This window comes from Mobula birostris, chromosome 15 (genome assembly GCF_030028105.1).
Source record: "Mobula birostris isolate sMobBir1 chromosome 15, sMobBir1.hap1, whole genome shotgun sequence".
Taxonomy (NCBI): domain Eukaryota; kingdom Metazoa; phylum Chordata; class Chondrichthyes; order Myliobatiformes; family Myliobatidae; genus Mobula; species Mobula birostris.
In genome coordinates this window covers 14,893,373-14,916,956 of record NC_092384.1, presented here as the reverse complement: position 1 = coordinate 14,916,956, position 23,584 = coordinate 14,893,373, and the positions used below count along the sequence as shown (strand labels likewise).

At 39.7% G+C, this 23,584-nt stretch overlaps 1 protein-coding gene across 5 annotated transcripts in view; it reads right to left on the bottom strand.

Annotated features, from left to right (window-relative positions):
* wdr59 (WD repeat domain 59) overlaps nt 1-23,584 on the bottom strand; it is a 90,852-nt gene that overhangs the window by 39,846 nt on the left and 27,422 nt on the right. For 4 of the 5 annotated variants that reach the window (XM_072279339.1, XM_072279343.1, XM_072279340.1 and 1 more), the window contains 9 exons: nt 22,717-22,796; nt 21,555-21,690; nt 19,938-20,065; nt 19,108-19,272; nt 15,480-15,575; nt 12,274-12,439; nt 11,438-11,507; nt 8,639-8,792; nt 848-981 (listed from right to left, as the gene is read on the bottom strand). In XM_072279339.1, the coding sequence (XP_072135440.1) occupies nt 848-981; nt 8,639-8,792; nt 11,438-11,507; nt 12,274-12,439; nt 15,480-15,575; nt 19,108-19,272; nt 19,938-20,065; nt 21,555-21,690; nt 22,717-22,796 (1,129 nt within the window). Of the gene's footprint in view, nt 1-847; nt 982-4,490; nt 4,548-8,638; nt 8,793-11,437; nt 11,508-12,273; nt 12,440-15,479; nt 15,576-19,107; nt 19,273-19,937; nt 20,066-21,554; nt 21,691-22,716; nt 22,797-23,584 lie in introns of all 5 variants that reach the window. The other variant, XM_072279344.1, reaches the window with a different exon arrangement.

Here is a 23,584-nt window from a genome sequence, read left to right as displayed (position 1 = left end):
TATCTATCGCCAAGATCCTTTTCCGTAGTGAATACTGAAGCAAAATATTCATTAACTATCTCTGCTAACTCCTCAGGTTCCACACACACTTTTCCACTGTCATACTTGATTGGTCCTATTCTCTCACGTCTTATCCTCTTGCTCTTATGCATAAACTCTTTTCGGGCTTCCGGCAAGGTACAGATGTTGATTTTAACCTATGCAATGATTCAAAGTGACGAATACCTCTACAGGGAAGAATTTCACCTCAATATTTGCCACTTTGAATCATTGAGTAGATTAAAATCAACACCTGTACCCGGCTAGAAGCCCGAGAAGAGTTTATGTGTCATACACGCCAGGAAAGCACTAAATCCTTTTTCATCCGTCTCAAATATCGAAATCCTTCACGGAAATTTACAGCCTTTCTAAAACCTGTTCTGCATTGCAGCATCCACCTTGCCTAAGCATACGTGGACAGAAAGTTTACATGACACTGAGACACAGAAGAAAATCCAAGGAAATGGAACAGGAAAATAATAATATTGTCACTGAGGTAATATATCTGCGTGCAATGTTCAACCTCGAAATCAGAGTTTGGGTCATGAAAGATGGAAGAAAAATTGTGGCTGAAATTATTAGGATGGTAAACACTGTGCCTCGTGAAGGAAGAAACACGCAATTGGAATATCTATTCACAATTCTTTTTTGAAATTCAATCTCAGGATGTAGATGTTGCTGGCAAAGCCAGCAGTTAATGCCATCGCCAGCTGCTCGAGAAAGTGATGGAAAGTCCAGAAGTACATGTAAGTTGTTCTAGCCGGAAGGTTTATATGTTAATGCAATGATAAATGTCTTTGACACTTACATGTACAGTTCCCCCAATGACTTGTGTACTGGAAGAAGACAGGAGATGTCCTGGATGATAACTTTCCCTGCAGCCTTAATTGGTCGGTTGTTTGTATCAGTCCCTTCTCGCTTTCCTTTCCATCGACGTGATTTCTGTGAACAGAAAAAGTTTATCAACATTAACTGCAAAATTAGTTCGAAGAAGAAGGTGCATCTTTATCCCAGTACACTCATTAAAATTAAATTTTGAGAAATTAATGCTAAAGTCATTGAAAATTAAACATATCCCTGGGCTTTGTGAGTTCTGAGAGCTAAAACAATTTTCTGGATCTCAATTAGCCCCATGTATTTTATTCTGCGTATTCTTTTGTTGTCTACAGGGAAACCTTTAATAAAGTTTGCAATCCTGCCTCTAATCTAAATGGAATATCCACTGGAGAAACCCCTAGAACTTTCAGTACTCATTCTTGGATTGGCAACTGCAGACTGAATGCTGGAAATTCCATGAACTAAATTGTCCACAATGAGAGCCCCACAGAATTATCCGATCAAATGCGGAAGTCAGCTATGCTCCTTTTGAGACTCGCAGGCCCAATGTCCATCTGCCAAAAGGAATCACTTTGTTCTTGATAGAATTTAGGTAAAGTCCATGACAAACTAAGGAAATATTCTATTTGTTTTTACTCACAAAGCTTGAGAAGGAAATCATTGCTGAAGCCTGAAGTACAATTAACAGCTTTTTATTAGTGCAACATTTGTAGTTATTTGAACCAGATAGTTATTTAAACCCAGTGATTCAAACTGATTGTATCCAAATGAAAATAAGAGGTAACTAATGTAGTATTATAAAGGATGAAGCTATGTACACAAATAAAATGCTGATTTTCATCAGTAGGGATTGTCTGATTAACTTAAAGAGTCAGGAACTTGAAGGTTTTATGTGTGTATTCCACAGTGGTGGTTCTACAGTGTACTTGGACTGTAATCATGGTCCTTGTATCTAAGTTGTTGTTTTATCATTCAGTGGTCATTAAAAAAAGTGCATATGAGCCTTGCTATGCAAGCTGAGCCTGAAATTCCAATTATTCTAAGATCTCATTCCAAATTCCTCATTTGACTGATCCTGAATCTATCTTCACAATTATATTGTGGCACTAAATGCTTGCTTCTACAGTATTAGCCTTCAGTGTATCTCATATTTTCACCCTATCACATGTGTGTGGAATAAATTTAGAATGCAAGATGGATCAAAAATAGACAGGATTAAACATTTAATATCCCAGAACAGATAAAGAGAGGAAATTATAGAAATATGCAAAAAAATTAGGAAGTGATATGGGGACCCAACCCCACGCACCGCCCCCCCCCCCGGTAATGGTAGGAGCCCATGGCATGGTTGGGAACCCCTGTTCTAGAGAGTGAGGTGTAAATTAATAATAGAGTTAGGAGAGAGAGAAAGAGAGAGAAGGAAAAATATGAAGTGCATCTTGGAAGGAGAATAATGAAGAAGAATGTGAAGATATCTGATCAGGATAAAGTAGAGCTAAATATAAACAGGTAAATTATTCAGGTATAATCTTTAAAGAAGTAAAGTTTCAGGTACAGGTTTTATTATTTAATTATTCAGCCTGTCAAATAGCTGTACTTGCAGAATCATTAAAAACTGATTTGGAAACTCAAGAGTCTGCAGTGTGGAAAGAGGAGAGCCAATACCTTCAGAGGAAATGAGATTGACAGGATCCCTGAAAAATGTCAATACATATCTGATAACATTACCCCCGGTATCTGAAGTCCAATACAGGTCTGGAGCCATGGAAACTGATCTATTAATGATTCCTAGCCTAATACACTTAATCTGCATGAAATGCAGGAATCACGCCACAAACTAAGATACTAATTATTCTGCTTCAGTAATTCCAGTCAGTCCCAACAGGAATATAAAGTAATATCTAGACAACCTTTTTCAGATGTGAGCACATTTTATACACAGATATTCAAACAGTCATCACTAGCCTCCACACCTAGCGTATTATCATTTGCCATTTCTACCAGCTCCAACAAGATCCCACCATCAGTCCCAACTTCCTCCTACCCGCACCCTCTTCCACAGGGAACACTCTCTGTGACTCCCTGGTCTGCTCAATCTTTCCCCTTTCATCATCCCTGGTCACTTTCCTGTGCAAATGTAAGAGTTGCAACATTTGTCCCTTCACCTCCTCTCTCACCACAATCCAGGGATCTAAACAACCCTGGAGAGATCTATATGCACCTCCCTCATATGATTTCGTCTACAAGACTCTGTCTCTACCCTCTCCCTCTCCCAGTTCCATTTGCCTAATTCCACCACCCCCATCCTTCCTTTGTTTCCACTTATCACCTACCAGCCTCTATCTCTACCCTCCTCCTCACCTCTATACATTGGCTAACTTCCTTCTACACCCTCAGTCGTGATGCAGGGTCTTGACCCAAAATATCAACCATCTCTTTTCCTCTACAGATGCTGCTTGACCACGGAGTTCTTCCAGCAGTTTGTTTCTTGTTCTTCAGACATCAAATTGAACATAAGAACCAAAGTGGTAGGTTTGAGTGAAAAACAAATTAAGATTTTGTTTCTTTACAGCAATAGCAATAAATGATTTGGATTCAATACAGCCAAGTAATTTCCTAGTGAATCAAAGCTTTAAAAGCATTTGTGGAACACTTTTGTGAACTCTTCACAATATACACAACAAGGAGGATGAATTTTCCCCATTGGTCTTGGTTTGTCATCAGTTGATAGCAAGTACTAACATGGTGAATATGCAGCTTCACACACATATTAATGCCTTGAACTTCCATCACTGCTCAGGTTCACTAAAATGCATGTAAAAGGCTCATATGAACACTTACACGGGTAAAGAATGAATGAATGATTTCAAATACAAATTTAATTTTGGCAGGTATCAAAAGAAAACTCGGTCCCTGATATAGCAGAGCTATGAAATGCTCCAGAGCACATGGAACAAAGTATTCTTTAAACAAATGTACTTATAATAAAAGCCCAGCTCAGTCAGCAGCATGCATATCATGCAGTTACTTACTCATAGTAACTATCTAGTGGAATTAAATTCATACAAAGGGAAAAACATTAGTGTGAAAAGCAGGGGTTGTTTCGAACTGCCCAAGAGTGGGATGGCCAGCTGCACCTTATCTCATTCCATTCAGAACAACTAAGAATTTTCAATCATATTGAAATAAGTGATCTTTAACTTGAAGCTAAAATGTTACAATTGTCCTTCACATCCTTGGGATTGAGAAGGAAAAAAAAATAAAATCACAACCGAGGCTTCCTATGTACTTGTTATTAAGGAACTCATAACTGTAGATCTCAGTTAAGTATATTAGCTCAGCTCTGGAACCTATTACAACTGGATAGTCCACTGATCCTTTCTGTCTGGATTCATTCAAATGTAAGGAGTCTCTATATGGTCCTTTAGGCTAGCATACATTGTTAACTTGCAACCATCCAGCAGGAGATTGCAGCTTTTGGTGGCTGAACAAAAAATATCCAATCCTCGTCCTGCAGAAAGAGCTGGCTGTTGGTGAATTGTTACTCGATAGAGGGCAACTGGCCATCCCAGAGTCACAAAGGTGCAAATGCAGGTTGGTAATGTGCACAGTACCGGGAACTCATTAGTGGCTTGAATGGACCAGCGCCGCCAGTTGGAGAGAGGAGACATCTGCAAGTATGAACATCGCCAAAACATAAAGGAGAAACACCAAGAAAATAAAAAAAATAACTCAACAGGAAGGAAAACACACACACACACACACACACACACACACACACACACACACACGCACACAGACACACAAAATAAATGAAACATATGGAAAAGATAAACTTCAAAGTGTCACTCAGGGAGAAGGTAGCTATAAAAAACAACATAGGTCAGTTTCTAATCTATAGAAAATCAAGACCCATGCTGTACAACTAAGACTATGAAGCAGCATGAAGGTAAGTTCATCAGTCAACTGATGTTTCCAGAATTGAAGTTTCACTTGCACAACAAGCTTGAAGCAGCCACACTCTATCTTCCATTAAAATGTTCCCAGGAGAGATGGATGAACTTAGAGCAGACCAGACTTCAAAGACATTGTGTGAAATTTACTAACCACTGACACCTGTACTAAATGCTCACACCCCACAACTTCACTCACCTGAGACACTACATGTTCTTGTTAACAAGAATAAAAATGAAGGGACCATTCCACACCATCAATTGTGCCAAGATAAAGGCATATTCAGACTAGCAAACCTTATAAACATCTCCCCTGCACCTGGGGACTTCTCCCAAAATTGTGATTACTGCGGAAAGAGAGCCTGGCCAACTACGCAACAGAGAGATATTCACAGAATCATTATTTTCAGCCAACTTTCTTGGTATTTCCGTCATCATACCAGCTCAAAACTTGCCTCAGGAGAAGAGATTTACCAAATTGGTGGCAAAGAATTGTACAATTTGATACAAGTTGGGATTTCTTGTGGACTCCAGACCCGAAAGTGTTTCAAGCTTCAGCAAAGGAAATCAGGTTATTACCGTATTACCACCCATTCTTCTCCATCAATTGTTGAATCACTGTCCCTTTATACTGTAATCAACTTGGAAGAATAATGCAAGTACCAGGGCTTAAAATATACCACAGGTGTTTTTTTTTTAATGTCCAGCATCAAGGACAGAATTGACAGATTGGACTCACAACAAACAAGTGAGTGAATGAACAAAAATAATAAATATCTACTCTAATCTACCAATCATTGATGTACCATATATCTGTCAAATGTAACTGCTTTACAGTCCTTATGGAGACTGTCTAACAATGAGCCTACGCTCCCCAGTGTATAGCATATCACCACCAGTGTAACAAACAGAATAGACTGACAAATGAATCAGCAGTTCAAAATGAGGCATCCACTGACACTGAGCTATCAACAACAACAGTATTACACCACACCTTGTAATTGCACGGCCCAGTATATCCATCAGCCTACAACTATGATCAAATTCGGGGGGGCAGGGGGCAATATTGATTCAACGTGTAGCATAGAAATTTATGCCATGAGCAGCATCAGACATAGATAAAATTAAGTGCTAACCTGATGAGGCTAATCAGTGGAAGCTGCAAGGTACAGATGGAGATAAATGATTTCATTATACACAGCTTAGATCAAAGCACTGTGGTCCTATTATATCCATCATGAAAAACATAGATTAAGAAAATTGCATAAACATTCCCATCCTTAACAATAGCAGGGCCAAGCAAGAGAGTACAGATGGCTGGTGCTTATAAAAATCTTCAGCCAAAAGGACAAAGTTAATGGCCCATCTGTGACTCTTACCAAGGTCCCACATCACAGGTTTCAGTCTCTGATAAACTTGATTCACTCACTCTATATGCACAGGATTCAGCAAAACCTCCGAGCCTTTACAGCAATCTATTTCTAATGTCCATGGCTTACTTCTAGCCACATCATTCCACGAAAATCAGAGACTGGCATTTACTTGATGATAGAAAGTTGGCCATCAATGTTCCAAATCCTAAATGTTGGGCAAATATGAACCCCATCGGTTTGCTTTCACTCATGAAGATTTCTGCAACAGTGCTAACAGATCCTTAGTTTGCTCCAGACCGCAGTGTAGTGTTGTTCCAAATAAAAGAAGCTGATTTCCTGAGACAAAGTAAAAGTAACTGTTCTTCATACAACTGCAGAATCTGACTCAGTGTGACAGTGTGACATGAAGATGCCAACAGAGATCAAAAGGAAAGTTCTTCACTGGCTGAAGGCATTCCTGTTTCTAAACAAGATGGCTGCAATATTTTGGGATTAATCATCTTAGTCCCACAACATTAATGGTGGAGCAGTCTCCTTGGACTAACCATCTTCAGCTGCATCATCAACCATCTTCTCTCAATTGCAAGATCAGCACCGAAGAATGTAGTACTCAATTCCGTTCACAATTTCTCAGATAATGAAGCAACTGATTTCCACCTTGAGCTCATAAATGTCAAGCTAACATTCAGACAGAAACTCTGAATGCTTCTCTTGATATTTATTGGCAATGTCATCATCAAATCCCCCACTATTAATATTTTTGGGATCATATCTGAACAGAAACTTAACTGGGCTAGCAACGTAAATAATGTGGCTATCATCGAACTACCTAAAGCCATAAGACACAGAAAGTGTGATGAGATTTTACTCAGATATAATGCAAGGAGATCAAAAATTTGCAGGTAAGTGCTGAAGTTTCTAAATAAACTCCCATGCCAATATCCTAAGGCCACAACTGTCTGGCAATGCCACTAATTCCAAGTTCCTCTCCAAGTCACTCATCGTCTTGACTTGGAAATACAAGATTAATTCTTCACCATCACCTGTATTCCTGGAGTTCAACACTACAATTCACCACAGAGCAGGGTGCAAAGCTGTCCAAGATGGAAGATCACAGCTACCCCTCAGGGCAATCAGAAATGGGCATAAAATCCTGGTCCTGCCAATGACAGACATATCCCATGCATGAATACAAACATCTCCTTTATTCACTTTGCACCCTGAATGGTTAATTGTTTTCCTACATTGGAATATTGGAGGTTTAGTTTATAAACTCCATGTGATACTGCCAGTCAGATTTGTAATATGTCAGCTCACCAAAACATATCCTGCGTAAGCACTTTGGGATTCTTTTAGATGTCATTCAACATATACACAAGCAGGAAGTGGAGGTCAAATGAGTAGCAGTGAGGCTGTAAATGAAAGCATCCAAACAAGCATGAGTATCCAGGTTAAGGATTAAAAGAGGGTTAAGGGGAAGTCAACCCAGTTCACACAATACTAAAGCAGGCAATGGATAACAGCACAACAAGTGCTACAACGGGAAGAGAAACAATATTTGTTTAACACACTGTGCACGTATAAACAAATTGTAACTACCATGCATCTGCAATCAATAATCTCTCCTGTTGTCACATCCAAGATGTAGCATTAGGCCAGGAACTCCCAATCACAACATTAATGCAGAGCTAACACCAAATGAATTGTTCACACCAGTCAAGTAATTGAAAACCACTAGTCCTACGAGAGAGGTTTAGAAAAGCAAAGTTGACTTGAGTGTAATTATCAAAGACAAGAAAGTTCTCACACAGAACATCTAATTTAGGGAGTTGCCTAGAGTGCCTCTGATTCAAATCAAAAGCCACAAAAATAATAAGCCCTCATTTGTGCTGGCATGCCACTGACCAAAGCAGCAGTTCAATCTTCAATCTGTTAAAAATAAAGAACATTGACATGTATCAACTAATAGACCATGGTCTGGTTATTAATTGAGGGCATAACTTTAAAACACAATTTGCCATTTTTATCTGATTTTGACTAATTATCTTTTTCAGGATGTATAATGGTTTTAAATCAAAAAAATTCCATTACATCACTTTTCTTTTCTTAAACATGGCTTGTTACTCATCTAAATGCATTTATAGTATAGCAACTGGCTTGCTGAGACTTCAGAACTGGAGAAACAAACATAAAAGAATGAGTCACTAACTGGGAGATGATTATAAAACCAACCTAGCAAGGAAACTCTGAGAAGCAGAACAGCCAGCTACAGCAGCACACAGCTCAGTCATGTGACACTGAAGTATCATCACGCAGTGCACATTAAGTTCCACATTGTGTGAAACTCTTGCTCTACAAGGCCTTAGCAGAGAATGGTTGAAATAAAGGCAGTAAGTAATAAATTGTGTGACTGGTCACAGATAGTTATTTACTCACTCGCTCCTTGTAATAGAAGGAGCTAATGGACACCAGCTCCTTTTCACTGCGGGTTGGACTTCCACTATATAATCTCAAGTTACTCTGTGACTCTGTACGGATCTTCATTGGGGTGATTCCTCCACTGTGATATGCAGAGAGTGCTGAGAGTGACCTAAACATAAAATACGAAATTCTGTAATGAGCAGCATTTAAATCAATAAATTGCATCTTGAAAGAGATCTTGGCCGTTGGCACAGGTACAAGATTGAAGAAATAAGCATTTTTGGCCTGAAGAACAGCCATAGGATTAGCTGATAAAAGTGTAATGTCCAGAAAGAAATGCCCTGTTCTCCCAGCTTTATCTCAACATTAACAATATCCCCCATACTACTTCAAAAAGCTCCACTACAAAAAAAAATCATAAAATCTATGAAATCTACTCCAAAACAGCAATAGCAACCTTTCACATGTAATGCTTTTGTCTTTCAGAGTCAGGCATTAACAGGTCAAATTTCACAATTGTGGAGCACTTTCCTCACAGTTCTGACGTTAGAAGGAAGTCCTTAATGTATTACAAACAAAGCAACCAACACTCTTTTAGCTAAAGGACAGTGTTGGCAAAGAACAAATGCATAAATAAGATGATAGTAGAATGGAGTACCCCTAGGGGGACAGAGGGTCCTGCATAGGCTTCTGAAGAACCTTGCATAGACAACAGCCTTACTGAACATAGAGCACGGAATACAGCACAGTACAGATCCTTCAGTCCTCAATGTTGTATTGATCCTTTAACCTACTCCAAGATCAATCTAACCCTTCTCTCCCACATAGCCCACCATTTTTCTTTCATCCATGTGCCTATCTAAAGAGTCTCTTAAATGTCCCCAATGTATCTGCCTCTACCACCATCCCTGGCAGCACATTCCACAAAACCACCACTCTCTGTGTATAAAAAAACTACCTGAGATCTCCCTAATTCTTTCCTCCAAACACCTTAAACTTATGCCCCCTTGTTTTAGCCATTTCTGCCCTGTGAAAATGTTTCTGGCTCTCCAATCTAACCCGTATGCCCCTTATCACCTTGTACACCTCTATCAAGTCACCTCCCATCCTCCTTCTCTCCTAAGAGAAAAGCCCAAGCCCACTCAACCTATCTTCATAAGATATGCCATCTAATCCAGGCAGCATCCTGGTAAATCTCCTCTGCACTCTCTCTAAAGCTTCCACTTCCTTCCTATAATGAAGTGACCAGAGCAAAACACAATATTCCAAGTGTGGTCTAAACCGAATTTTTTAAGAGCTGCAACATTTCTTCAGTTCAAACCCTAACAAATGAAGGCCAACACACAATATGCCTTCTTAACCACCCTATCAACTTAAGCTGCAACTCTGAGGGATCTATGTATGTGAACCCCGAGATCCCTCTGTTCCTTCACACTGCTAAGAATCCTGCCTTTAACCCTGCATTCTGCCTACTAGTTTGACTTTCCAAAGTAAATTACTTCACACTTTTCCAGAATGATCTCCATCTGCACTTCTCAGCCCAGCTCTGCATCCTATCAAGGTCCCATTGTAAACTACAACAACCTCCGTGTCATCTGCAAACTTATTAAGCCATCCTTCACTTCCTCATCCATGTCATTTATAAAAATCCCCAAAAGCAAGGGTCCCAGAACACCACAAGTCACTGACCTCCAGACAGAATATCCTCCATCTACTACCACCCTTTGCTTTCTGTGGACAAGTAGATTCTGAATCCACAGTCAAGTTTCCCTGGATCCCATGCTTCCTGACTTCTTGAGTCTACCATCGGGAACCTTGACAACTACCTTACTAAAATCCATATGTACCACATCCACTGCTCTGCCTTTATCAATGGGTTTACTCATATTGAATGAAGCAAATGCATTCACATACAACTCTTAGATATCCTATTGCAGAAAAAAAGCGAGGTAACTATGTGTAAGGACAACAGAACCCTCCATAAATGACTACAGCTTTGGGCATTTTGTCTCTCTTCCAGGGAACGCTAAAGTTATATTCACCAAAAATAGAAAACAATCTATCTTTGCCAGTAGGGCTATTCTTGACTTTTCAATGCAGCAATTAGCAAGGCAGTGTCAAATATAACATATCAGAAAATATTGTAGGCACTTGCAATCAAACCAAACAGCCTGGATTGAACCCCTAATTGAAAATCAAAATCACAAGCACTCTCAGAAACCTCACCTCAGGATCCCTGCAGGCTGCTTCCGTTCATGTATGCCACAAATAACACTTTATTGCTCACTGCCTTATTGCAGAATTCAAGAGTAATTCTAATAGCAAAATGAGAACCTTTCATTTTCTGCTGGAAATAGTTTATGAATTTCTAACTGGAATAGACATTTAGCTACAGGGCTCCCAACAGTGAGGAATGCACACAGGGCACTCGTTTCTCACTGGCAACTTCCTTTCGTGATTATCATCTCCTCTCTCAAGGTACTTCCCTCTGCATCATTTATTCACTTCTAATCTGATGAACATGAAAAAAATGATTTTTTTTAGGACTCATTCTAGCATTTCTTGTCTTAATCACCCACAGACTGTTTTTGTAGTTTGGGCAGCTTGTTTAGCCTCTCTGTGTCTGACCTTTCAAACACATGTCACTTTGAGGTTCAGTGCTATTAGAAGTTCTTAGAGAAAACAGCACCTCTGGAACAGATCCTATCATTACAACTGACTGATTCTAATCTGCAACAATAAAAGTTCAAGGATTCATTCACTGAAATAAATGACTGAAATTTAAGGTTGCTAATGATATTAATCCTTCTTTACCTGGGTGTGGGTTCTGTTGGAGACACAGTCCGATGAAGAGTCATTGGTCTCATGAAGTATACAAGATAACCTAAACAACATAAATCCACTTAATTTTGTCAAGATTTGAATTTGGACCAACATGCAGCTAACAACAGACTGAAATTACATTACTTTTATCCTTATTTTGACAAATTTCTCCATACTTATTTGCTTCTCCTTTCCTGACCTGTTCAGCTAGGAGGTCCCACAGAAATCACCAATCATCTGACAGCTTGGGAATTTTTGACAGGCAAGCATTAGTCTATTTTTTGTAAATGTGAAAATAAGTTTCCCCTAACTAATAAAGAGGTTAGATTGCCAAAGAACACTCTTATTATGCAAAAACTGATGTATCAGGAGGTACAGTAAACCCTTGCATTTACGGTGTATACCAGTTGGATAGCAAGATGTTGAAAGCTTATCAATCTCCTCACAGTAAGGCTACAAGTAAGGCTACAACAGATGGAAACTGCACTTCTTTTGATAATCTGAAACATGTCACAGTAGAGAAGTGGGCCCTCCGGCCCACTACATCCATGCAGATCTTTTTCCCCACCTCTACTGTAATCCCATTTGCTCAAAATAGGTCCATAATGCTCCTATGCCTTGCCTTTTCTTAAAATATCTGTTTAAATACTTCTTAAATATAGTGATTGTACCTAATTCTAGCACCTTCTCTGGGGGCAAATTCCAAATACCAACCATCCTCTGTGTATAAAACTTTCTCTTCAAATCCCATTTAAAATTTCCTTTCATTTTAAATTCATGCTCTATTGAGTTTGAATTCACAGTGCTGCCCTTAAATCCTCACTAACCAGCTCCACAGAAGCGTGCTCCAGAAGTGCGAGGAAAAGGAATGTTTGCATCTTGATAGGAACCATACGTGTTCGTGACTCGTGGGAAAGTTGGCAGTGGCGGAGTCACAGAGTTTCCAATGACAAATGGATTCTGTGAGTTAGCAGAGCCACTGGTGTCCTGATTCTAGGAGTTAAAGAACATAGTTACAATGACAGTCATCTAACAAGAAAACACTACTCTTGCAGTTTCTATTTAGTTCTTATAAATGAACATTTTTATTTCTACAAATACCAAAACAAATAAAATGATACATTTCAGAAATATCATTGTACTCCTGCTGATATTATATGCCAACCAAACTGGAAACTGTTAAGTTTCACAGACAAAATGTTCACAAAGATAATTCTGATGCTATCCACTAAGAGAAAACATTAAGAGAACTCAGTACTCTGGCACAAATGTGATTCTTTTACAACAACAAAAGGCAGAAAACAGGCCCATGATTTAATCATAAACACAAGAGATTCTGCAGATTCTGGAAATCCAGAGCAACACACACAAAAAGCTGAAGGAACTCAGCAGATCAGGTAGCATCTATGAAGTGGAACAAACAGTCAACATATTGGACCCAGATACTTCATTGGGACTGGCAAGGAAGGGGGCAGAAGCCAAAATAAGGTGGGGAGAGCAGGAGAAGTAGTACAAGCTGGCAAGTGATAGATGAAACCAAGTGAGGAAGAAGGTGGGGATGGGCGATGAAGTGTGAAGATGGGAGATGATAGGTAGAAGATGTAAAGGGCTGAAGAAGGAATCTGATATGAGAGGTGCGTGGACCATGGGAGAAAGGGAAGAAAAAAGGGCACCAGAGTGGTGACGGGCAGATGAGGAGAAGAGAAGGGGTAAGAGGGAAGCCAGAATAGGGAATGGAAAAAGACAAGGGGAAGGAGAGAGTAATTACCGGAAGTTAGAAAAATCGAAGTTCATGCCGTCAGGTTAGAGGTGACCTAGACTGATATATTGTAAAGGCTCAACCTACAGTAAAGCATCAATGATCTGTCACTGCCAGACTTGATATCCTGATCTTCAAACTCTGGTTTCAGAAGAATTTCATCATATGTTTACCTTCATGAGAAGTTGCCCTGAGATATGAAATAAGAACTATATTTTCCAACATCTCATTTTGGATCATTATTGTTGGAAGATGTTGCTGTATATAGAAGGCAGGTTGATAGATGTTTAGAGCAAAGTCTATTCTCTCATAAGTCCAGTGAGAGAGTCAACAATAACTTGGAACTCAGCATCCAATGGTGCACCAACATCGACATCATCTATATACAATTCGATCATTGAATGCTCTAAGATCAAAATCTCAAATCTAACACTATGCTCATGTCTATTTGGAAGCACTGATCCCTATCCGTCTGTGCACTTCAGAAACATGGACTTTCAAAAGCAAATATTTCAAGATACTGGAAAAGTCAGATCAACACCATCTCCACAAATTCTTCATATCCATCAGCAGGATAGGCGTCCTCTCCCAAGTCAAACACCACTGGAACTCCATTACATTTGGCAGTTCTGGAAGTGGACTATGCATCTGGATAACTGACACCGGAGTCCTGAAACAGGCACTCCACTCAAGCTTAATCACATAAAGATATTTCCAAAAGGGCAGAAAAAAGACCTCAAGAATGCTCACAAAGCCTCCTCAAAATAAGGTCCAGGAAATCCCACAATACAATAAGGATGCTAGATTTTATTTTGAGGAGGCTTTGTGAGCATTCTTGAGGTCTTTTTTCTGATCAGGCAGCATCTATGAAGTGGAACAAACAGTCAACATATTGGACCCAGACACTTCCTTCTCCATTTTGAGGTGTCAAGGTCCAGGAAATCCCACAATACAATAAGGATGTTAGATTTTGACACCTCAAAATGGAGAAGGAGCATCCAGGAACATACTAAGCACCTTGAATCTCTTTGATTGGAGCAAAAAGAGGAAGCAAGCATGTATTTCTCACCAATCAAACCAAAGTTCAAAGTAAATTTATTATCAAAGTACATATAGGTTACCATTCATTTTTGCAGGAATACTCAATAAATCCATTAACCATAACAGAAATCAATGAAAGAATGCACCAGCTGGGCATACAACTAGTGTGCAAAAGACAACAAATTGTGCAAATAAAAAAAATAATAACAACAATAAATAAATAAGCAGTAAATATCAAAAAGAGTCCTTGAAAGTGAGTTCTTAAGTTATGGGAACTTTTCAGTAACAGGGCAAGTGAAGTTGAGTGAAATCATCGTCTCTGGTTCAGGAGCCTGATGGTTGAAGGGTAATAACTGTCCTGAACCTGGTAGTGTGAGTCCTGAGGCTCCTATACCTTCTTCCTGATGGCAACAGCAAGAAGAAAGCAAGACCTGGGTGGTGGGGTCCCTGATGTATGCTGATTTCCTTTGACGTGCTCCATGTAGATGTGCTCAATGGTAGGAAGGGCTTTACCCCCTCCCTCCATTAAGTAACTCCTGACCCACATATGGCATAACATGTAGATCCCACTGATGTCTTAACAAACACATCTCAGCCTACAGAACTGAAGTGGGGCAATTTATCCTCAATATTAGAACAGCACTGTGGCTTATCTTCACAGCACCAGAGTCCAACAATCAATCCTGACTTTGTGCCTTATCTGTGTGACACTTGCACATTTCCCTGTGTCCATCTGGGTTATTTCTGGGTGCTCAGGTTTCCTCCCAGATGCTGGAAACCTTGAGCAACACAAACAAAGTGCTGGAGGAACTCAGCAAGTCAGGCAGCATTTACAGTGGGGAATAAACAGTTGATGTTTTTGGCCATGACCCTTTAATATGAGCAGATTGGCAGGTTGATTGGTCACTTTTGGTTGCTCCTAATTTTGGTAAATCCGTTTAGTATTGTCACAAGTGCAGACAGATGTCCCTTTAGAACTGATGTACATGGGTAGGTAATAGTAGGTTTGAAGGTGAGTAGAAGAATCTGGGGAAAGTTGATGAAAATATGTGGGCAACAATGGGAATAATATAGGATTGGTGCAAATGCTGTATCGTTCTAATTCTGTGAAATTTTTCATTCTGTGACACTGTCTCACACACAACTGCACCCAGCTACTTTGAATTTGAAAGCATTAAAGAATTTTATCTACCATACAATAATGAACAATGATATAACACAAAGTGCACTGACCACAATGGCTTCCAGGCTGGACACCAGCTGGCGTAGACAGGGTTCCAAGCAGTTCTGATTTCGCTTTACCTTCTGGAGAGATGTGTCCTTCAGAATCTGTCGCAAAAATTAACATGCTTATAAAATTCACAGTGGAGCACAAGAACTGCGCAGATCATGCCTATGGCATACAAGACAACACACAGATACTCACTTGCATAGAATAACATACTTTGTTGTGTAGTTCCTCAGAGACGCACAAAATACACAACATAATCATCACTAACAGTGACAAAAATAAAGAAAGAAAATGAGAGGTAGTGGCAAATACAATAAACACTACACAGGCAAGATGTATGAAAACACACACACGAAATCAACCACAGATATGCCACTTCAAACACCTACGATGCACGGCCAGTAATGTACACACACTAACAAGTATTTACATAACACGTCATTGTCTACTCAAGATGCCAGGCAGGATAGTTGAATGCACCTCATGCGGGATATGGGAAGGCAGGGAGACCTCCAGTGTCCCTGACGACTACACCTGTGAGAAGTGCATCCAGCTGTAGCTTCTAACAAACTGCATTAAGGAGTTGGTGCTGGAACTGGATGAACTCCAGATCATTCGGGAGGCTGAGGTGGTGATAAACAGGACACGAAGAGAGGTAGTTACACTCCACGTGTGGGATACAGGAAACTGGAGATCTCGTCTAGTGAGGCAAAAAGATAGGTTTGGTCCACAGATTGAGATTCTAAATTGGAGAAAGGCCAATTTAGATGGTATCAGAAAGGATCTGGCAAGTATGGATTGGGACAGGCTATATTCTGACAAAGGTGTACTTGGTAAGTGGGAGGTCTTCAAAAGTGAAATTTTGAGAGTACAAAGCTTGTATGTGCCTGTCAGAATAAAAGGCAAAGATAACAGGGGTAGGGAACCTTATTTTCAAGAGGTATTGAGGCCCTGGTTAACATAAAAAAAGGAGGTACATAGCAGGAATAGGCAGGTGAGAACACATGAGGCACTTATGAAGTACAAGAAATGCAAGAGAACACTTAATAAAGAAACAAGGAGGCCTAAAAGACATGAGGCTGCTCTAGCAACAAGATAAAAGATAATCTAAAGGGATTCTGCAGATTTGTTAAGAGCACAGTCTACAGAAGTGAGGCAAAGTGCCATCAATATCATGGACCCTATACAAATTTCAGAGGAGAAGGTGTTTCTGTCCTGAGGTAAATTAGGATGGCTAAATCCCAAGGACCTGACAAGGTGTTCAATTGGACCCTGTGGGAGGCAAATGCAGAAATTGCCGGAGCCCCAGCAGAGATATTATCCTTGGCAACAAGTGAGGTACCAGAGGACTGGTAGGTTGCCAATGTTGTTCCACCGTTCTAGAAAGGTTCAGAAAGTAAACTTGAAGCCTGACATCAGTAGTGGTAAAGTTATTGGAAGGTACTCTGAGACACCGGACATATAAGTATTTGGATAGACATGGACTGATTAAGGATAGTCAGCATGGCTTCATACATGGTAGGCCATATCTATCCAATCTTACAGTTTATCAAGGAAGTTACCAGAAAACTGGGTAAAGACAGAGCAGTGGATGTTGTCTACATTGACTTCAGCAAAGCATTTGCCAAGGTCCCACATGGGAGGTTGGTCAAGAAGTTCAGCTGCTCAGCATTCAAGATGAGGTAGTAAATTGTACTGGACAGTGGCTTTGTGGAGGAAGTCAGAGTGGTGGTAAATGGCTCCCTCTCTTACTGGAGGCTTGTGACTAGTGGTGTGCCACAGGGATCAGTGCTGGGTCCGTTGATATTTGTCATCTATATCAACAATCTGGATGATAATCTGGTTAACTGGATCAGCAAATTTGCAGATGACAGCAAGATTGGGGGTGCAGTGGACAGTGAGAAAGGCTAACATGGCTTGTAGTGGGATCTAGACCAGCTGGAAAAGTGGCAGATGAAGTTTAATTCAGGCAAGTGTGAGGTATTGCACTTCAGTAGGACCAAACAGGGTAGGTCTTACACAGTGAATGGTAGGGCACTGAGGAGTATGGTAGAACAAAGAGATCTGGGAATACAGGTCCATAATTCAATGAAGGTGGCATCACAGGGTCATAAAGAAACCTTCTGGCACATTGGCCTTCATAAATTAAAGTATTGAGTACAGGAGGCGTGTTGTTATGTTGAAGCTGTACAAGACATGAGGGAGGCCTAAATTGGAGCATTGTGTGCAGTTTTGGTCACCTACCTACAGAAAATATGTAAACAAGGTTGAAAGAGTACAGAGAAAATTTACAAGGATGTTGCTATGTTGCTAGGGCTGGAAGATCTGAGTTACAAGGAAAGACTGAATAGGTTAAGACTTTATTCCTTGAAATGTAGAAGATTGAGAGGAGATTTGATAGAGGTATACAAAATAATGGGGGCTCTAGATAGGGCAAATGCAAGCAGGCTTTTTCCACTAATGTTGGATGGAACTACGACTAGAGTGTTAAGGGGAAAAGGTGAAAAGGGAAACTTGAGGGGAAACTCCTTCACCCAGAGGGTTGTGAGATTGTGGAATGAGCCGCCAGACAAGTGGTGCATGTGAGCTCAATTTCAATATTTAAAAGAAATTTGGATAGGTAGGAGTCTGGGTAGGTACATGATGGTAGGAGTTTGGATGGGTACATGATGGTAGGAGTTTGGATGGGTACATGATGGTAGGAGTTTGGATGGGTACATGATGGTAGGAGTTTGCATAGGACATGATGGTAGGCGTTTGGGTGGGTACATGATGGTAGGAGTCTGGGTAGGTACATGATGGTAGGAGTTTGGGTAGGTACATGATGGTAGGAGTCTGGGTAGGTACATGATGGTAGGAGTTTGGATGGGTACATGATGGTAGGAGTCTGGGTAGGTACATGATGGTAGGAGTTTGCATAGGACATGATGGTAGGAGTTTGGATGGGTACATGATGGTAGGAGTTTGGATGGGTACATGATGGTAGGAGTTTGGATGGGTACATGATGGTAGGAGTTTGCATAGGACATGATGGTAGGCGTTTGGGTGGGTACATGATGGTAGGAGTCTGGGTAGGTACATGATGGTAGGAGTTTGGATGGGTACATGATGGTAGGAGTTTGGATGGGTACATGATGGTAGGAGTTTGCATAGGACATGATGGTAGGCGTTTGGGTGGGTACACGATGGTAGGCTTTGTTCCCATTGCAGGTCGAAGGGAGTAGAGTGTTTAAATCATTCGGCATGGACTAGATGGGCTGAAGGGCCTATTTCTGTGCTGTACTTTTCTTTGACTCTTTGACTCTATTTTACTTGCAATGAATTACCTTGATTGCTTATATGCAAAAGCAGCCATTTGGTGATCAGCAAAGCCCTCAAATAATGTGATAAAGTACAGAGATGAAGCTGTTTTGTGATGATAGAATACCAGGAAAGCTCCATACACTTCATCTAATCCATCAGAAATGGATACAGAAACTCAACTTAACTTTGCATTTGAATGGTATACAAGTTAAAACATGTATTAACAACTGTTTCACAAAATATTCTTCATTTAGAAGTGGGTGGCATGGAATATAGGAACCTACTGGCAGTCCCTGTGAAATTAACTAATTTTCACCCTTGATTTACCTTTAGGAGTTTAGTCTTCATGCTGGAACTGATGGTGGTGGGGTTTACAAACTGGAAAGAAGGAGCAGCGTTGTTTGGGTACTGTACTGGAAATATCACAACCATCTTCACTCGTAGATTACCACAATGCACCGAGACTGTGCAATTGCGATTTATAGCATCCATCTGTACCCACAAGAAACATTGTAACACTATTATTTGTCCAACATAAATAAAGATTAAAATTATAACAATCAAAAAACGGCATTCATGAAAATTTTAATACCTAAAATGGAATATGCCTTACACCACTCTTGAAGGGAAATTTTTCATTAAAATTGGAAATTAAAAGTTCATTGTAACTCAGAACTTGAAGAAGCCCAAATATGAATATACACAGCACATTCTGCATCCTTATTTCCAGAAGCCATTTGATTAAAACAACTGCTATCCTTAACAAGAGTCAGGGAATCAGAATGTGAAGGTGAAGAGAAAGGAGAATGTAAACAAACATGAACCTTCCTCTAAACCATGATCTGTCTAAACTTCTAAATTCAAAATCTAATTCTTAAAAAGACTTGTCCACAGACTTATTCTTTAAAATAGTGAGCACTCTGCAGGTATGTCTAATAAGGTGTACTTCCATTAGTGTCTTATTTATTTTGTACTAATAACACATACAATTCAAAATAAAAGGAAAATAATTTTTTTTTAACTCTTCAACTTCTTTAAAATAGATATATTCTTGTCATATGAGATTTTAAGAACTATTGCTTGAGATTGAGTCGGGCATGGGAAGATCAGAAGTCAGCCCAATCACTACTGCAATGAATCAATGCTTTCAATCATACCTCATCTACCATCACATTGCGGATTTGCAGATTAACCAATGAGAATTCTTGTTGCAATGTCTGCGGTAGTCCAAGGTAATCTGGTTTAGAACTGATGGTTGCATGATTATGAAAATCTTCCCTCAGCGCTGAAGTAAAGGGATATGCAGAGTTACTATAGTCCAAAACAATGCATATAACTCATTAAAGAAACACAAATGAGTAGGCTGAGAACAAAAATGGTGACCAACAGCATGGAACAGTAATGCCTCATTCGTAAAATGCAGTGGAAGAGAAATGTGAGCAAGACTTGTGCCTTAATTCGAAAGGAAGATAAAGAATGAATGCCTATGGTAGACAGCCCATAAACATAAAGTAGAAATTCACTTGGTAAGTTTTATTACTGAAATATTCCTACCTCTCAAATTCACAAGTAAACCCTTATAATCCTTATATAGATGCTTAAAATGACCACCAAAACCAACTATTAAGTGTAAAATTAATGTTCTAAATACTGGCAAGAGAAACAAGTATCAAATATAGATACAAATCTTCCAAGTGCACAGTGCAAGGGAACGATGCTCAGGACATGATCAAGAAATAAAATACCTGCAGAAATCCATTTTTAACTTTTCCTTTTCTTAATTTGGCTTTTAAATTTTAAAACATGTAAACTGCACTGATCAAAAAAGGCTGAGAAGACAGTGCACCTAGATCAGCTTTTCCACCCTCTGTATGTTAAAACTCCAATATAGATTATAAAATACCAACATGATGATTGCTCATTATCATAGCTGCTACAAGGTCAGCTCATTATCCAGAACTTTTAGTAAGCCACTGCAGCCAATCACATTGTAAATTAATCAGTGCAGCAAAGATACATCACTTTTTAAATTCCAAACATGATGCCCCTGCAGGTTGAGACTGATATATGTAGGCATGCTGTGTTTATTGAAAGGCAGACAATGCAGACACATGCACAGTAAAATATCAAGATTAAAAATACTCTAATTCAATAGTATTAACTAGTAAGTTAGTTGGTATTTCTTCCTCAGTTTTATATGCCACAGGAAATAGTTGAGGCCAGTTCATTGGCTATATTTAAGAGGGAGTTAGATATGGCCTTTGTGGCTAAAGGGATCAGGGGGTATGGAGGGAAGGCTGGTACAGGGTTCCGAGTTGGATGATCAGCCATGATCATACTGAATGGCAGTGCAGGCTCGAAGGGCCAAATGGCCTACTCCTGCACCTATTTTCTATGTTTCTATATTATCACTGGCCAGCAACCAGAACCAGACTCAAGATAGCCAAAAGGCTAGAAGATGACTAAACTACAGCAAAATAAGACAAATATTTTAAAATCTCGCATTCTGCTGTCCTTCCAATACAAAACAACACATTTGTACTTCCAATTGATAGTATACAAAGGACACATCTGGATAACAATGGCAAATAATTGGAGATCAAGAATGGTTCAGATAGGATCAGGAAATTATACAGACTAGAGTCTAATATTCTTAACCAGTTTTAGTGTTAACTTTTAGTTTTCATCTTTCCATTTTCCAATGTGTGAGGCTGTAGTTGACAGAAACAGGCATAGAATTGAGAAGTCCAATTAGAAGATAGCGACTACTTTACCTTCATCCTCCTCGCTCACATGATTTATTGTTGGATGAGGATCTGTATCCTGTGAATGAAAGGATTTGTCTGTCTCTGGGAGCAGGGAAACACCATCAATTAATTCTTCCCCATCCGACATGTCATTTGCACAGAGCTGGAACAAAATAGCTGATCAAGACCTCATTCTGTGGAAGTTGCATTGAAAACTCAACCAGTAAAACATATAACTATAGACTCCACATTACAAATGCCACATAATCAAAGCCTGCTAACCCACCACCTACTCATTTCAATTGCTAAATAAGGCAATCCCCTATGAACAACTATCTAATAATAGCCAGATATTTTTTATCGAATAAATTTTGGCCAAGACATCTGGAATAATTCACTTAACTCTTATTCGAAGTAGTGTTATGTGATGTTTTATGTCTACTTAAGGAAGCACTTAGAGCTACGATTTATCAACTCATTCAGAGATTGCACCTCCAAAAACGTAGAATTGTGTCAGTACTGAACTGTAGTCTCTGCCTCAATTGTGCTCAAGTCCTTGAAGTGGGACATGAACTTACCAGCAACTAGCAGAGGCATGGGTGATACCATTAAAGACACAGATGATACTTTATAGCTATATGTTACTCCATCATTATGTTTATGTGGAAAGCTTTAATAGGCATAATCACTTAGGATTTCCTTTATAGAGTACTGACATCACTTAAACTTGTCATTACATTCCAACTATTAAATAAGCCATACAATATGTTCAATATAACCTAATGCATAAGCATTGGGTGATAACTTAGCTTACTATGTACAACCAATTTCAATTTCAGTCTGTGGCTTCATGTCTCGTTAGTAATGAACTGATAAAACATTCATAGAGAAGTGACACTGACATCAAACTTGTATTCAAACAACTGAACCTAAAATGGAATTTGCTTGCCTACTATCACCTATGATTTTTTTTCCCCTCCAGTGAAGCAAAGAAATGCAATATAAAGTCAAGACCCTAATGTCAATCTTGCCAATAGAGAAACCTGGTATGACCCTTCAACATTTGTAAAACTACTTTCTGAACACTTTCTACACCAAGGGAGCTGCCATTTATTGTTAAGTTAAAGGGATGGTTGACAGTGGTGACTGGGTCAATTTACCCTATCTGAAGAAGTGCAACACCACTTACCTTGTGTAACTGCGTATCAATCCGCCACATCCGCAGTGTTTGGTCACGTGACCAGGTAACTAGCTGATAGTCCTTCATATCTACAGCAGATCAGAGAATAGAGTTTGGTCCAAATCCATCAAAAATCCATCATGTATCTATAACTATCATGAATAAAATAGCCAAATATTCCCATATAGACAGAAGATGAATTGCACAAACACATAGAATAGAACATCACAAACGTAAGATTTGCTGATGACATTGCAGGAAAAGAGGACGAACTGGCCAACCTGGTCAGCCATCTTGACAGAGCCTCCACAAAGTTTGGAACGGAAATAAGTGCTGAGAAAACCAAGCTCATGGCAAATGCCAACGGTGCCATCACAACAGACATCTCAGTCCATGGTCAGAAACTTGAGACAGTGCAGCAGTTCAAATACCTGGGGGCAATCACCAGTGATGAAGGATCAAGACCAGAAGTTCTGGCAAGAACCGCAAAGACAATGACTGCACTATCCAAACTCAAGACAATATGGAGGGATAGCAAGATCACCATGAAGTACAAGATCAGACTCCTGCATGCATTGGTATTCTCCATCTTCCTGTACGCATGTGAGACATGGACCCTCACAGCAGAGCTACAGAGGAAGATACAGGCATTGGAAATGAGATGCTATCGCAACATCTTGGGCATCTCATACTTGGACCACATCACAAACAAGCAGGTCCGCAAGACCATCCAGCACCACACTGGCCCCCATGAAGACCTTCTCACAACGGTGAAGAAAAGAAAGCTGAGATGGTACGGCCATGTAACAAGATCCAGTGGCCTTGCAAAGACCGTTCTACGAGGAACTGTGGAGGGGAAAAGAAGGAGAGGTAGACA